The 16,443-nt window shown below is 52.8% G+C and overlaps 5 protein-coding genes across 5 annotated transcripts; 4 read left to right on the plus strand and 1 right to left on the minus strand.

Moving 5' to 3' along the window:
• Positions 1 to 78: 78 nt before the first annotated feature.
• Positions 79 to 2,889, plus strand: NEUTE1DRAFT_64107 (arginyl-tRNA synthetase; the record flags this gene model as incomplete). Its single annotated transcript, XM_009853083.1, has 4 exons — positions 79 to 559; positions 646 to 1,853; positions 1,916 to 2,329; positions 2,409 to 2,889. 4 exons carry the CDS (start codon positions 266 to 268, stop codon positions 2,413 to 2,415), a joined length of 1,923 nt encoding a protein of 640 aa, XP_009851385.1.
• A 1-nt stretch (position 2,890) lies between these two features.
• NEUTE1DRAFT_101204 (uncharacterized protein) lies at positions 2,891 to 3,939 on the minus strand (the record flags this gene model as incomplete). The annotated part of the gene is made up of 3 exons (XM_009853084.1): positions 2,891 to 3,001; positions 3,237 to 3,354; positions 3,788 to 3,939. The coding sequence occupies 3 exons, from the start codon at positions 3,937 to 3,939 to the stop codon at positions 2,891 to 2,893; spliced, it is 381 nt and encodes a 126-aa protein (XP_009851386.1).
• A 1,397-nt stretch (positions 3,940 to 5,336) lies between these two features.
• Positions 5,337 to 8,382, plus strand: NEUTE1DRAFT_43137 (uncharacterized protein; the record flags this gene model as incomplete). The annotated part of the gene is made up of 6 exons (XM_009852040.1): positions 5,337 to 5,498; positions 5,566 to 5,700; positions 5,926 to 6,124; positions 6,200 to 6,934; positions 7,027 to 7,108; positions 7,200 to 8,382. Coding segments are annotated over 6 exons (2,496 nt in total), but the record flags the coding sequence as incomplete, so codon positions are not given.
• A 2,130-nt stretch (positions 8,383 to 10,512) lies between these two features.
• Positions 10,513 to 12,143, plus strand: NEUTE1DRAFT_130051 (uncharacterized protein; the record flags this gene model as incomplete). The annotated part of the gene is made up of 5 exons (XM_009853085.1): positions 10,513 to 10,760; positions 10,815 to 10,822; positions 10,888 to 11,090; positions 11,147 to 11,272; positions 11,322 to 12,143. 5 exons carry the CDS (start codon positions 10,513 to 10,515, stop codon positions 12,141 to 12,143), a joined length of 1,407 nt encoding a protein of 468 aa, XP_009851387.1.
• A 1,714-nt stretch (positions 12,144 to 13,857) lies between these two features.
• On the plus strand, positions 13,858 to 15,463 carry NEUTE1DRAFT_42803 (uncharacterized protein; the record flags this gene model as incomplete). The annotated part of the gene is made up of 4 exons (XM_009852026.1): positions 13,858 to 13,941; positions 14,754 to 14,811; positions 15,126 to 15,171; positions 15,241 to 15,463. Coding segments are annotated over 4 exons (411 nt in total), but the record flags the coding sequence as incomplete, so codon positions are not given.
• Positions 15,464 to 16,443: the final 980 nt, after the last annotated feature.

Here is a 16,443-nt window from a genome sequence, read left to right on the forward strand (position 1 = left end):
TCAAGCACTCTTTTCGCGCGGTGTTTTACGTGCTCCCCATTCTCTCAAGTCTCTTCGGCCTTCAGCAGCCCCCAAGTCCCCTCTTCTCGGCCCTGGAAGGACGACCTTTGTTTACTCGAGCCGCCCCCACTTGTTGTACCTCCGGAATTGCCCCTCCTCCACCAAAATCGCTTCCTCTCATTACTACACCACCACCGGCATCGCCAGCAGCCTTTCAACAACACCAGGTCCAGGTCGCGCAGCACGCCGCACATACAGCAGCACAATGACCGCCGTCGCCGCTCCCATTGACCAGTTGGTCAAGCAGGTCGATGGCCTCAACCTCGACGCCGTCAAGGCCAAGTTCCCCGACACCTACCCGGACTTGAACCTCATGGACCTCTACCGCGCCCACCTCGCCAACGTCCTGTCCGAGGTCACCGGCGTCGACACTGCCATCATCTACCCCAACCTCGGATGGACTTCGGGTCTCGACAAGGGCGACATTGCCCTGCCCGTCCCCTCGCTCAGGGTGAAGGGCAAGAAGCCAGACGAGCTCGCCCAGGAGTGGGCTGCCAAGGTACATACATCAGCCAGACAGACATGCGATGCCGTGCGATAATTGCGCTTTGCAGACGGTAGCTGACACTCTCGCCTCTACTCCAGTTCCCCGACACCGATCCCCTCTTCACCAAGCCCACCGTTAGCCAGATCCACCTCAGCTTCTTCGTCAAGGCTTCTCCCCTCGTCAACGCCGTTATTCCCATGGTCCAGCACAAGGGCGCCGAGTACGGTTTCAACAAGGCCGATGGTCTCAAGGACCCCAAGGACCCCAGCAAGGGCCAGAAGCGCATCATTGTCGAGTTCTCCTCCCCCAACATTGCCAAGCCTTTCCACGCCGGCCATCTCCGTTCTACCATCATCGGTGGTTTCCTCTCCAACCTCTACGCCGGCGCTGGCTGGGATGTCATCCGTATCAACTACCTTGGCGACTGGGGCAAGCAGTACGGTCTCTTGGCCCTTGCTTACGAGAAGTATGGCGACGAGGAGGCCCTCCAGAAGGACCCCATCAACCACCTCTTCCAGCTCTACGTCCGCATCAACACCGAGATGACCGCCGAGAAGGAGGAGCTCACCAAGCGCAAGGAGGCCGGCGAGGATGTCTCTGCTCTCGAGGCCAACAGCTTGGATGAGCAGGCTCGCCGCTACTTCAAGAAGATGACGGACCGCGACGCCGATGCCCTCGCCATGTGGAAGCGCTTCCGTGACCTCTCCATTGTTCGCTACAAGGACACGTATGCCCGCCTCAACATTCACTTCGACGAGTACTCGGGTGAATCCCAGGTCTCCGAGGAGGCCATGAACAAGGTCGGCAACCTCATGGAGGAGAAGAAGATCTGCAAGGAGGACAAGGGCGCTCAGCTCATCGACTTCTCCGAGCTCGTTCCCGGCAAGGAGGGCAAGCGTCTCGAGAAGCCTCTTGTCAGGAAGAGGGACGGCACTGCCCTCTACCTTACCCGTGATATCTCTGAGCTCCTCGGCCGCCACGAAAAGTACAACTTCGACAAGATGATCTACGTCGTTGCTTCTGCTCAGGACCTCCACTTGAGGCAGCTGTTCAAGATCATCGAGCTCCTCGGCTACAAGGACATTGCCGACAAGTGCCAGCACATCAACTTCGGTCTCGTCCTTGGCATGTCCACCCGCAAGGGTACCGTCAAGTTCCTGGACGACATTCTCCGTGACGTCGCCGACAAGATGCACGAGGTCATGAAAAAGAACGAGAACAAGTACTCCCAGATCGAGGACCCCTTGGCCACCGCCGATGTTCTCGGTATCTCGTCCGTCATGGTCCAGGACATGTCTGGAAAGAGGTAAGATGGGTTCCCGGCTATCTTATAGGGTTCCGAAATCAAGCTAACGAGATCCCTTGCAGAATCAACAACTACACCTTCAATATGGAGACCATGACCTCGTTTGAGGGTGACACCGGCCCGTACCTGCAGTACGCCCACGCTCGCCTCAATTCCATCAGGCGCAAGGCTGGCGTGTCCGACGAGGAGCTCGCCACTGCTGACCTGTCTCTCCTTACCGAGACCAGCGCCATCAACCTGTGCCGCCACATGGCCGGCTGGCCTGATGTGGTCAAGAACACGCTCAAGACTCTCGAGCCCACCACTGTCCTTACTTACCTGTTCAAGTTGACGCACGCGCTCAGCAGCAGCTACGACCAGCTCCAGGTCGTCGGTAGCGAGCCTGAGTTGATGAAGGCCCGTCTGGCCCTGTACACTGCTGTGCAGACTGTCCTGGCTAACGGCATGCGCCTCATTGGATTGAGCCCTGTCGACCGGTATGTTTCTCCTGGTGCCCCTGACTGATGTGATGGTTGCATGGATTGGAAGACTAATAGGCTGACTTGGGCGATTTAGTATGTAAAATGTATGCGATCATCACTCATCTTCACAGCGAGTAGCCGAACGTTGATGTTTCCAACTTATATACCCAATCTGAGAAGCAACGGTTCTGTTCAAAATCAACGAAGAAAAGAAGGACGACGAGTTGCCCGACCGACGAAATTATGTTCCCCAACCAACATCGCAATGCACGCACAAAATCAGTGTTTTGACAACTGTATGCGCACAGTGTTCGGTGGAGTGGAAAATGCAGCCTAACCGACATCAGCTCACCTTGCATCGCTTCCGCGCGTGCAACATACGCAAAAGCAGATGCAGAAGCAAGCGGAAGCAGCATTGCGGTTGGACCCTCGCAGCGTGACCAACATCATGCTTGATGACGATTTGAATGTCAAAGCTTAAGCAAGAAAGAAGAAGGAGAAAAGGCGTTGGGGGGGAGAAGGACTCAAATCTTGGGAGTACGGTCTGGATGAAATGAAAAAAAAAGTTCAAGCAAGCTAGTCGATGTTTCCTGGTGTTGTGATATGCTGAATCATGTTGATAATGCTGACATTGACGAGCAGATCCGCCAAACGCCGACTGGAGGCAACGGAACCGAGTAGAGTGAGCTCCATCAGATATTGAATCCATCGGGCCAAAACAAATTTTCAGTTCCTGTTAGGAGTTTGCTCCCGTCTGATCAACCCTAATGTCAACCATGGTTCCATGCTCAATGGGATACAATCAAGCCAGTTCCAGCTACCCTCTCAGGGACCGAAGACCGGCCGACATACGGAGGAAGGTCGCGGGCTACGGGGAGCCGCATGCATGCTTCGGCAATGGCAGCCCTCAACGGGACGGGACGCACTCACCCCCGAGGGCCGCGGATGCCAGTCCATGCCATCCAACTGCCGCTTCAAATGCGAGAACCAACATTGACAGCCGCTGGCAGTATCCATCTTTCACTTCGCTCTCATCGTTTCTGAGTTCAGAAGTGATTTTAGTTGCAGCTTGGTCTGGATGTTCCACGGCCCTGGACGGCTGGTCAAAGAGTCCGACGTCTATCAACTTTCTATTCTTTGGAATGGTGACCGATTCGGTGTCGAAGCCATCGAGTTCATCCTTGATACTAGGGCCCGTTCATTTGCTTTTGTTGATGCTAACGCGAAAAAGGTCGCAGTATTGACACTTGCAGAGAGCAGAAGGGCCTGGCAGCTCACACTTACAGTGCGTTTCCCTTCTTGCCGTCAGCCTCAACATTGGCCCGCTTGACAGCGCCGCGAAAGTGTCCTTGATCTCATCCCTAGGATCTGGAATTCTACGATACCATCTCGTGTGCCTGTCATTTCGGTTCTCGTTCGATTCGACGTAGAGAACAGCCTAACACTACACTCCCATCAAGACTACTGACCTACAGGGCCAATGACAAGTTCAACGTTGTGCTACCGGCGGAGAGAAGACTAGGTTTTGCGTAACCCTCTCCAAAGCCTCCTACGTCCCGGTCTGAAAATCCAAACAACTTGATGTAACATGGACGAATCTGGTCACAGAGGACCGACACTTCCATGATTATTCAACTACATCTTCAACTCCAGGCGGACATCCCCGCGGCGTCAGCGAAGACGACGGCCGCCATACACTACGAGTTATCAATCGTGCCCCAATTGGTGACCGGACAACGTGCTGAGATTCATGAAGTCGATGAATATTGACTTGACAACGGCGGAAATTGGAGAGAGCTGGCCTCGCAACGATATGCATCTGATCCACCATTCCGAACGCATGACCTAAGGCAGTCACTAATTGACCTACATACCATCACATCATTGTCCCAAATTTCAAAGTCTCCAACCTCGAGCAAATTCGAGCTTACAGCAACATACGTCGGAGCCGCGTTGCTTCAGGAGGTCCCGGACATCGTCGAGCATCTCCGGAGGGGACCACCATTCCTGATCCCCCGACGGCAAGGCGGCCTGGGCCTCTTTTTATTTTTCCCTCAATTATGGGATTCACATCAGCATGTCTAGTGGCACCAACTGGACTAGGGCTCAGTGAGGGTCAGGCCATTGGCCGGGGCGACTTTATACAACATGCAACTGCCCTGCCGCCCGCCATGGGAGGTCTGGTGGGCCAGCCAAAGATAACGTTAGCCTCTCAACGAGTCGCAGATGGATGACGATTTGCTCTCTCAAATGGCACCCTTCGAACATCACGCTACCTGGCCAGGCAGCTGGCCTGCATAGAATGACACCGTCACTCACATCCACTACAACACCTACATACACACTTGAGCGGCTAGCCATGGCCCTCAGATTCTTGGTAACCTATCTTGACTAATGATGGGAGCAGGCCTGCAACAACTTGAAGGGGAATGATCGAGATGGCCGCTACACCTCTATCTCCTTACAGATTGCTGCCTTTTGTGACAAAACGATGATGTCGTTCTTCGATAATAACCGGTTTTCCCCAACATCGATGGTAGCAAGTGAGCATTAGAGCTACATTGGCGATTCAGGTTCCTCCCAAGTGTTAGTCTCAATGAGAGGGTCACAGCGGATTCCCTATCTGTTGCTGGCAGGGAAAGTCAGGTCAGCCTCATGAAGATTAAGATCATCCCAGGGGTGATGGCCAAGGTCCGGCAAAGCCTTATCTATACCGGACCTTGCCAGATATAACCCCGTCACTCAGCGGACGACGAATTGACGTAGAAGATGTGTTCCGAAAGTTTCGTTGTAAGATCTCACATAACTAAGACCTTACTTTTCCCTCGCTCATCTCGGAGAGCTTACCTCCCTAAATTTTGACATACAAACCGACCACTTACCAGTCGCTGACTGCCCATTCCCCCCTTCAGCGCAGGTAGTCTTTTGCACGCCCTTTTGTTTTTCACTGCAGTTCTTATATACAACCTCCGACGCATAGCCACCGTACCGAACAAGTGCGGCTGTGTCTGCGAAGTTTTGAGTCCGAGAGCCAGCCATCATACTCCCGGAAACTAAGTCTCAGTACCTCTACCCAACAGAAGACGGATCCGAGCAAGACGGTAGACCACGGATAGACTCTCGAGTTTCACTGTCTTTGCATCTCGTATTTCCGTTCTATTGCTCTCTTCCTGCCCAAAGCCGGGTGTTTCGGGCGTCAAATCCCTGCTTCCTGGTTTCCCGTCCAATTTGGTTTGTGTCTTTTCCCACAGCCGCCGGCGGCCAACGGCTCCTCGGAGAGGAGAAACAGAGACACAGACACACAACATGCCGTGTGTTTTCGCAATAACCCTCCTGACCGTGTTGGTGGTCTTGTTGTTGGTACAGAGATGGTTGGAGAGGAAGAGGTTACGTGGTGGCAGCCGGCCATTGCCCGGGCCTACTAGTGAGTTGACTTCTTTCTTTCTTCTGTCATAGAAACATGTCTACTATGACGGGAGTTTTCAATAGTTTCCTGTTCATTTCCAAGATGTATAGAACAAGGACTTGGCTGACTGAACAAAACTTCCATCTCAGATCTCCCTTTGATAGGTCGTGTTCACGATATACCAGAAAAGGGGTCATGGCTGAAGTTCCATGAATGGAGCAAAGTCTACGGCCCCATTTACCAGACCAAGATGTTCGGCGTCACTCACGTCTGGATCTCCTCAGAGAAGATTGCTCACGACCTCCTATCCCGACGAGCAAACATCTACTCTGACCGGCCACAGATTCCCAACTTGCCTGATAACCGGACAAGTGGTGATTACCTGGCTCTTCTTGGGCGAAATGGTAAGCCCTTTCTCCCACCTTACCTCACCTATCACGAGTCCCCGTAAGTAAGTACGTACTGACAAGTTGAACCAGACACCTGGAGACGCCAACGTAAACTCTGCAACCACCTAATGCACACCTCCGCCCTCGCCTCCCTTCACGACTACCCCACGCTCGAGCGCAACCGCTTTCTGTACTTGCTCTCCCAATCCCCCGAAAACTACATCGAGTACATTGAGCAATTCACCTCGCGCACCATCGCGCGTTTATCATGGGGCAGCGCCCACCCAGCCCAAATCCTCCGGCACACCACCTTTGGGCTTCTCGAAACCATTTCCCCCTCTGGCGCCCTGCCCAACGTGATCTCCTTCCTTCGGCACCTCCCCCTCGCCCTCTCGCCTTGGCAGAAAAAGGAAAAAGCTCGCCATGAGCTGGAAGACAAACAGTTCCGCTCCAACATTGGGTTCGTCAAAAGGATGATGGACGTAGGCCGCGCCGAGCCTTCTTTTATTCGTACCTATTTGGAAGAACAGGGATCGATCAATTCTACCAACAAGAAATGCGACGAGCAAAAAGGCAAGGAAGCAGCGGATGAGGCGATGCATGTTGTTGGACTGATGGCGATTGCGGGAGCACTGACGATTGGAAGCCCGATTCAGAGTTATATTTTGGCCATGTGTCATTATCCGGAGTGGCAGGCTAGGTTGCAGGAGGAGATTGATACGGAGTTGGCGGGGCGGTGTCCGATGTGGGAGGATCGGGAGAAGTTGCCGCTTTTGAGGGCGGTGGTTAAGGAGGTTATTAGGTGGAGGCCGCCGGTGCCTACTGGTATGTTTCTTTCTTCCTTCCCTAAGTTGATATTAGTGAAGAAGGAGGGAGGGAGGGAAGATGCTGATGATCGTGATGATACCTACCTCTAGGGATCCCCCATGCGGTTGAAAAGGATGATGTCTATAATGGGTATTTCATCCCCGCCGGAGCTACGATCCATGCTCTTGAGTGGTGAGTCTTTTCCTTCTTCCTTTCCTTCCTCTTCTTACCCATCAACTCCCCTCGCCCGCCCATACTAACACCCCTTTTATCACCTCCACAGGGCCATCACCCGCGACGAACAAACCTATCCCCAAGCCGAAACCTTCAACCCCTCCCGCTTCCTCCTTCCTTCCTACCCCACCTACCGCGAACCCTTGACCATCTACCCCAACCTCTCGGGCTTCTCCCAATTCGGGTTCGGCCGCCGCACCTGCCAAGGCGTGCCCATCGTCGAGCAAGATCTCTTTTTGACCATGGGCGGCATGGCCTGGGCTTTCACCATCAGCAAGAAACGGGACCCGGTGACGGGTGCCGAGATGCCGGTGCACTGGAACGATTACACGCCGTTGCTGATTGCCAAGCCGTGTCGGTTCCCGTTTGATGCGGTCCCCAGGGACGAAGAAAAAGTGAAGAGGATGAGGGAGATGTATGAGGAGGCGATGGAGGGGGAGGAGATGGAGAGGTGTGAGAGTAGAGAGGAGAGGGAGAGGACGGAGGGGTGGATGGTGGAGGGTGGGGTGAGGCAGAAGGAAGAGGAGATTCCGTGGCAAAGTGGTGTTGGGCTGCAGCGGCAGGTGGAGGGGGATGTTGGAGGTGTTGGGGCTGGGGCTGGAGCTGGAGCTGGGGCTGGGGCTGGGGGTGGGGGTGGATGTGCTTCGGGTGAGGATGGTCGAGGTCGAGGTCATGTCCAGCATCAAGATCAAGGCATTCACCAAGAGGAACACGACGCCGACGCCTCCGACTCAAACAGCACCACCTCCAGCCGTCTGGACTCAACTGGCAGTGCCAGCGGCAGTGGAAGCGTCATCGGAACGCCCAGTGCAAGCTGGGGCTCCGAACCCTCCCTCAGTCTGAGGGGAAGTAGTGCCGAGAGCTCCGATTGCGATGAACATGATGAGCTTCGAGTTGCTACTCGTACTACTCCCTACAAGGAAGATGATGGCGATGGCGATGGCAATGAGAGCATGAGAATGAGAAGTATGGGGAGGATGAGAGGGAGGAGAGTACGCATCAAGACAATGTCGAATGCCAGCTCGACTATGGAGGCGTTGATGACGCCGATGACCCCGACGACGCCAGAAAAGGAGGGGTTGCCTTTTAAGGAGATGGGAATCATGGGGATGGGGATGGGTATGAAGCTGGGGATTGCGACGAGGCGGGTAGTGGAGGTGGAGGATATGGAGGATATGGAGGGGGTGGCGGTCGATGATGAGATGGAGGTGCCGGGGGCTTGGAGGTGGTGACTCGGTGAGTGCCCCTTGTGCTGGTGAAGGGAGATAAAATTGGATAGCTACCTTGACTTTTGATAATTTCTTTTGTGTTTGGGGACTTGCTTGTGGTTTGGGAGTTCGTTGAATGTGGAATAACTTCTGTCGTTAATTCGTCATATTTATTATCTGGTGGATGGTCGTGAGAGATGTGACTTGCTTCTCTATATTGATGATCAAGAGTATACATGCGAGGCCAGAAGGGATATGGCGAAGCTATTCACAGATGGTGAAACGCTGGGGACAAACTTGATCTTTAGGTGTCGTGGGAGGGAGCTTGCAGAGATCCAGCCCTAACAAATTTCTTCTTTCTTTTCCCTCTGATAGGATAGGGTAATAACGATTTTAGCGACTCCTCTCTCCAGCTGCAGATGTTACGCAGTTAACGCCCTGCGACGATCACAGCCCAATAAAATGTTAGTATGGCACCAATTAGACCCGCATGATATTGCCAGGATCCTGCGACTGGCCCCCTTGGAGACTATTGACCAATCACAGCATGCCCCGTCACGAACCCCTCCTCGTTTCTTTGCGAACTCGTCTTGTTTCTTCCAACGTCATCCCATCTCTCCTCCTCGTCCGGCCATTGGCTTCGTATTCTTCTTCGACGGAGCCCAAAGAAAACTTCCCTTTCAACCTTCGATGCACAAAACCGCAGCAGAAGAACGGCGCGCGATTGGATACCAAAGTCTTGGGCATCATGCCATGCCATGCTATGACTCTGCCCTGCTTTGCCCTGCCCTGCCCAGCTACATAGGTGCTTGGTAGGTAACCACTGGCATCTCGTTTTGGGCCTCGTCTCTCCATTTTCGAAACCGCTCAAAAATTGCACCGCCTACCTGCGTTCGGTGTTCCTATTCGGAAGGATACCGAGGTTGTACCCGAAGGCAGGCAGGCGGCAATGGAAACACCAACACCACCACACAACAAAAACGCAACGAACAAACTCTGATGATCATCCATGCGGTACAGTAACGGGACGAGATTGCTGTTGGACGAAAACGTTGTCACAGCAGCAGGTTTGCTTTCTTGTGCCCCCTGGAATTCATTGTTTCCATTTGCGAGGACTACTCATTGGGCACGAAAGATGTACTCGTCTCCCAACATCATCCTGTTTCCTTTACCCGTACTCCGCCCCCCTCCCTTTCCCTTCCTGTGCTTTGACGTAGCCAATGCGCGAGGTAACCACAACCAACTCTGTTTATGATCTCGGGCTTCGTCACTACTTGGTCGATTCTGTTTGGGGGGAGGATGCTGGGCGTTGATGTCAGCCGTGATATGTACATCTCAATCTTGGCTTTGAGAGAGGTATTGCTTTCACAGACATCAAGTGATGGTTTTCTTGTTTCGTTTTGGTTACTTCACGGCGCGTTGGATTTCAGCGTGATGTACTGCCAGACAACTGGACCCATCAACTCCAAAACTGTACTACCGCTGAGCCTCAAAATCGATGGGTTACACATCCACTCTTCATGGCCTCATCTGACGAGTCGACGACTCCCATCCCGCAAACTCGGATCCAACAAGCCGTTACCAATCTCCTTCTGTCATCCACACATCGGGCCAAGGCGTTCAAGGTGGCTGTCCGGACCAGATTCCGTCATGCCACCCGTCCAATGTGGCTTCTCCAAGTGGAAAAAAAAAAGCCTACCTCTACCGACCTACCCTTTCCCAGTCGTTTATTCGTCTGAGGTCAACTGTAGGCGCTTTCCGTCAGTCATTTCTGCTTAAACCCTGACAGACCTGACCTTATAATGTGCCTGCTATTAGGTCAACGTCAACGCACTGCGCCTTGTTTGACCGTCTCCTTCCACTCGGATTTCCTGCACTACATGATGGATGCCTTCAGCTCTGCTTTTAGCTTGGGATGATACCTCCCATGTCCATGTACGCTCCACCTACCCACCGTTTATCACGCATTCCTTTCGACCAGTTCGGCACTCGGGTCCCGTGTTTGCTCCATTCTCCAAACACTTGAGCCTCAAGTCCGTTATAACTCTCACCGCGTGTTCTTGCTTTCCTTTCTTCTTTTGTTCTCTATACACTTGGCCCTACATTTGGTCAACCTAGCCCGGACACAATTCATCATCAGGACCAAAAGCCGTAATGGGACAAGGTCACAGTGCACTCCAAACGTGCATCAATGGCATTGCCAACGGCCGCTCTGGCTTCGCAGCATATCCCAGTCAACCTCTTTACCAATTAGCATGGGTCAAGCCGTACAACCTCGATATCAAGGTGCATCCCGAGGCCGTTGTGCGGCCCAAGGACTCCAACGACGTTGCCGAGGTGATCAAGTGTGCGACACAGAACGGGTATAAGGTGCAGGCCAAGTCAGGAGGACATTCGTTCGGGTGAGTTTGCTCCAACTTTTGTATGCGGTTAATCATTGCTAATGAGAAATGCAGGAATTACGGTATGTTACTTTGGGACACAGACTGGGGCTGATAATCGCTTAGATGCTGACTGAGATGGACGTAGGCCTAGGGGGAGGTCAAGATGGAGTGATTACCATCGACCTTGTCAATTTCCAGCAGTTCTCCATGGACAACAAGACATGGCAAGCTACAATAGGTGCTGGCAGCCATCTGGGAGATGTCACGGATAGGTTACATGATGCGGGCGGCCGGGCCATGGCTTATGGCGTATGTCCGGACGTGGGTATTGGTGGACATGCTACCATTGTAGGTCCTCAGCACTCAAGATTCATGATAGACTAGGTTACTGACGTCTTCCCTAGGGTGGTCTTGGCCCAATGTCGCGCATGTGGGGAAGCGCCTTGGATCACATCGTCGAGGTGGAAGTGGTCACTGCTGATGGCAAAATTCAGCGCGCGAGCGAGACTCAAAATTCTGACCTGTTCTGGGTATGCCTGTCTCTTCGTTGATTCGCGACCAGCCACTAACAAAGAACAGGGCCTTCGAGGCGCCGCCTCCAATCTTGGCGTCATCACCGAGTTCGTTGTCCGCACGCACCCCGAGCCCGCCAACGTCGTCCAGTACAGCTACACCTTCATCTTTGGCAAATCCGCCGATGTCGCCTCGACCTACTCAGCCTGGCAAGACCTCATCTCCGATCCCAAACTCGACCGTCGCTTCGGCACCGAATTCATTCTCAACCCCACCGGCGCCATCATCACCGGCACCTTCTACGGCACCGAAGCCGAGTACCGCGCCAGCGGTATTCCCGACCGCCTCCCCGGCAAGCAGGACCTGGTAGGTAACAACGACTGGCTCACGGCTTTCGCCCACGACGCCGAAAACGAAGCCCTGTACCTATCCGGCCTCGCCACGCCGTTCTACTCCAAGTCCCTCGCCTTTCGCCGCGAAGAGCTGATCAACACCACCGGCATCGCCGACATTTTCAAATGGACCGACTCCCAAGACAAGGGCACCCCGCTCTGGTTCATCATCTTTGACGCTACCGGTGGCGCTGTCGCTGATGTGCCTATGAACGCCACGGCTTATTCGCATAGAGACAAGGTCCTGTTCTACCAGAGCTATGTCGTCGGGTTGCCGCTTAGTAAGAAGTCGAAGGGGTTCCTGGAGGATTTCCATAACCAGATCACCAAGTGGACGGGCGCGTTCGGGACGTATGCGGGGTATGTTGATCCGGAGCTGAAAGATGCGCCGGAGCAGTATTGGGGGAGTAATTCTAAGGAGTTGAGGAGGGTGAAGAAGGTGTGGGATCCCAAGGAGGTGTTTTGGAATCCGCAGAGTGTTAAGCCTGCTGAGTGATGGCACTAGGGGAGTTGGTGAGGGGTCTTTAAGTGTGGGTGGAGGGCTTACAAGGAAGAGAGAGAGGGGGGGGTCCGGGGAGGGGAGATGGAGGATCTTTCAAGGTGAGGAAGGGGATGAAGGCATAGAGAAGGAGGATACTAACCGCGATGACTAATAACGATACGATATACCCAACAATGCTTTGCTTTGTTTTTCCCTCAACAATACCAAGTTTCAGAAAATGATTCTACGCCCCCAGCTTACCTCGTTTACCCTTATTCACTTAAGGTACTACTCATTCCTATCACACTCACACCGACACCGTAGGTATCCACGATATTCAACACGAATACTGCGCAAGCCGGGCGTTGGTCTTTATTCCCTAGAGGTGGAACTGAATTAACGACACCATGCAGCACCCCACGTCCTACCACACCGACGCAACCCCTTTTCATCCATCCATTATCTTATCCAGCTTACTTCCCAGGCATTCTGTCCCTTCCTTCCGTCTCAGCAGTTCGCTTACTACCTCTAGGTGTCTAGGTAGCAGGTAGTACGGTAGGTAGCTACCTCTACCTAGTCCACATACTCCCACACCTCCATCGTAACATTCGTGATCCTCAACGTCGTCCTCTCCTCCGTTATTTCCGTATTACGTTCAATAGTCCCCGTGACGGTATCGATAGTAGCGGTCGTGATGCTGGTGCGGGTGATGGTGGTGGTAGTTATGGTGGTGGTTGTGGTGGTAGTCCCGGTTGTGGGCGTGGTGTTGGTGGTAGCGGTTGCGGTTTGGGTTGTGGATGTTGTTGTGGTTGTTTGGTGAGGGGGGGAGGTGATGGCGATTGTTGGGAGGGGGGGCCGAGGGGGTTGTTGAGGGGGGGGGCCATGGTTCTGATGATCCTGAGATCAAAAAAAAAAAAAAAAAAAAAAAAAAAAAAAGGAAAAAACTTGAGTGAGGAGATCTGGAGAGGGGGTGTTAGTTTGAGGGGTGTGGTGAGGGTGAAGGGAAGGGTTGAGAGAGGGTTGAGAGGGGGTAGAGGAAGGTAACTGAAGCAGTGAAGCGGAGGGTGATAAGGTCGGGGTTGGTTCTCGGGGATGAGAAGAAACTTACTTCACAGCTAGATGCCGGGCTGGTTAAAATTTGAAGCGGGCTGCTCTCGTTCTTGTGTCTGAAGATGACCTTGTTGAGGCGTCGCTGTGATGATATTGGCGCCGTCGCGAGCGAAGTTTTGAGTGGAGGTTTTGGTGGAAAAGACGCTGAGGAAGCCGGCGAGGGGAGCTTTTGGGTCTTCTTTGAGATCGTTCGTGAATGTTCAGAAGAAGAGGCGGGCTGTTGAGCCAAGCACGTGTGGTGGTGTGATGTGTGGTAGAGGTAGAAGAGTTTCGTCTTCGCTTGGTGTTTTGTTATTTTGGGCGCTATGTGAGGTTGTGGTCAATCACTTATCAGTACCTGACGGGCTCATATTTCGCACATTCATTCTGAGCACTGAGTGACGCTGCCAGGCAGATCCGTCCTGACACTCAACCCTGCTAGGCCTGCCGTCACCACGGTTACGCATCAGTTCATCGAACAGCACATCTATTCAGAGTGAATGGGAACTGGAAATCAATCATATTCAGGTTATATCTACGCTATACCAAGACGACGTTGTTGAATCATGATAACTTTGTTGCTTTACAGTTTACAGGCTACGTTCCATATCACTCAATCATCACCATCGAGGCCGTCGAGTCCCGCCACTATCAAAATACAGACTGGTGCTATCACGTCCTGCTGCCTGAGACACTTGCTCATTTGTCCCAGTCATCCCGATCAGTCGACCTCGATCCCTCACGTGTCCCTCGAAGACTGGACCAGAGGAGAATGACGCCGCTACAATGGTCCAGACGAGTACATGTACGTACTGTCTACTTCGACCTCGTTCCTTCCACTTCCCTCCCATATGGCTGGCAAAGGGATGACACACAGGGCCAGAGCCCCAGCCTACAGACACTGACAGGTACCGACAAGCAGTGTCATCTGGACTTTGGCGGTCCGCCAGACGTGAACAGGCTCCCACCTTGACACGGTGACAGCTGTTGCTGTAAATCCAGGTGGACTTCGAAGGTCTGCCGGACGTAAACAAGCTGTCGTTTTGAAACTTGACAGCTGTTGCTGAAAAGTTCGAGTGGGCCCCTTCCTCTTCCCGTCCCGTTCCCCCTCCTTTCTCTAGCGGTCTATAAAGACGGTCCTCCCCTCCGTCTTCCTCAAAAATAATTTCTTCTCCTCTCCTCTTTCTTTATTCCTCATCGATCGCCTTCGGGCGCATCAGTTCCATTCCTAACAACTTCAAGCAAGTTGGTCACGACACACTGCACAACAGTTCAAAATCAACATAGCTCCACTCCACCTATTTGAACAACTAGGCTCCTCCAAGACCCAGGTAAGTTATTACTCGCTTCGTCTTTTGTGCCCGATAACTGAATTGATGTTGATATTTCGTGTTCATTGTGAGCAGAACCCGTCAATACCACTTCTGGTCTTGGGGGATCCTAGGCCGTTGCTCGCCGTTGCTACCCTGAGCAACCAGAACCAGTGTGGCGTTCTCCAACTCCGACTCCAGCTCCAGCTCCAATCCAGCTCCAAAGCCGGCGGGCCCGGGCGGCTACCAGCAGCCCTCCCACGGTCAGCGTAGCTACGGACTGCGTCCGGTAAGTCACTCACTCACTCACTCACTCTGAAGCGCATGGTCGATGACAGGCATGCCTGATACTAGCCATATGGATGGCGGCTAACTCAAACTCATCAACCAACAGGGTGCCTCTACTCATGAGGCAAGAACAAAAAGGCGGAGAAGCTCCGCAAGCAAATTACCTAGAGGTAGAAAAGGTCGAGTCCAGCATCAAGCGACTCGGCCTTTTCTAGGTACCTGATTTGCTTGCGGAGCTTCGGGTTCGACCACCATCGTTACAAGTCACATAGTTCGCATCATGACGTTCAACACAAGATTCCAAGACCAGGGCACGATGTCATTGCCATCGCGCAAACTGCCCCTGAGGCCGGTGAGTGAAATTTCATCCTTATGAGCCCGTCCTGATGAGGATGATCATAGCTGACACTGATGAACTCCAAGAGTTTACAGCTCTGCCTCATCCCACGGGGTGGTGTCAGCGGTAAACCGATTCATCCCATGCAGCCTTTGCCCATCACCTTGTGGGATCAAGGACGGACCGTCTGCGAAGATTACCTACATGGTTTCAATACAACGTTTCAGACTATGGTAGAGGTAGTGGGAAAATCTGTTTCCAGACATGCACATGCACATGCGTTGTGGTTGTTGGACAATAATCACAATTAACATTCCCTAGAGGCACCCTACATAGTTTCAATGCAGACAAGACGTTGGCTGTTACCATCTTGTCCATGACCGCCGGTGATATTGAAAGGTACATGTAGCAGAACTTTCGTGCCGTTTGAATGAATGGACAACCAGTCCACGGTAGGGGCAGACGATAATGACCAAATGATTAACAATGTAGGTATGGTCAATCAATGCCTGGCTGATAGGTAAGTCGTAGTTCCCAAGTTGAAGTCGACGGCCCACGCGCTCCAACCTCGTCACCTGGAGGTACCCATCTACTACCTAGCAGGGCAATGAATGGGCTTGCAAGATTGCCTAGGTAGGTAGAGAAGTTCCTTGCTGTGGTGCCTGTACTTTTCGTGAACTGGCGGCCCATCTTGTGAGTACCTAGGTTCCCGTCGAAATCATGCTACAGATCTCTTGCCATGGGCGAGATAGAGAGCATCTGGTTTGGCTTCAGCACATAAAGGAACTGTTGGAAGCGGTGATTATGAGTTAAGAAGACAGATCACGGAAAGAGAGGATAGATGTCATCCCTTTCGATGATGGTAGACTGTGGTGATGGAAGAGGACGTTGCTGATTGCTTCTGGGTGGGGTGTAGATGGGTGATGTGGATGGTAATGCACATTGCGAACGATGAAGCCACAGATCCCGTCAGTTAACACGAGGCGGAGGTACGAATCCATATGGAACCACCGGCTGAATGGATATCCCATGATAGATCATCAGCTGAGAAAACTTACAAATTGTTTTCACGCGGGTTGGTGATGTCTCGCTCTCATGACGTTGATGGTCGAGTCCCCATGTAACGGTTCAATGTTTGATTGCCAAAGATACGTCACTAACAGACTGACAAGTTATCATGGTCCTTCTGCGGTAGTGTAATAACAGTCAGCTCACTTGGTATGCATGCACCTGAATGTCGACCTACCAATCACTCCACGAACAAGTGGGCCGTGTTCGTTACCGCGGTATA

This window comes from Neurospora tetrasperma (assembly GCF_000213175.1).
Source record: "Neurospora tetrasperma FGSC 2508 unplaced genomic scaffold NEUTE1scaffold_3, whole genome shotgun sequence".
Lineage (NCBI taxonomy): Eukaryota > Fungi > Ascomycota > Sordariomycetes > Sordariales > Sordariaceae > Neurospora > Neurospora tetrasperma.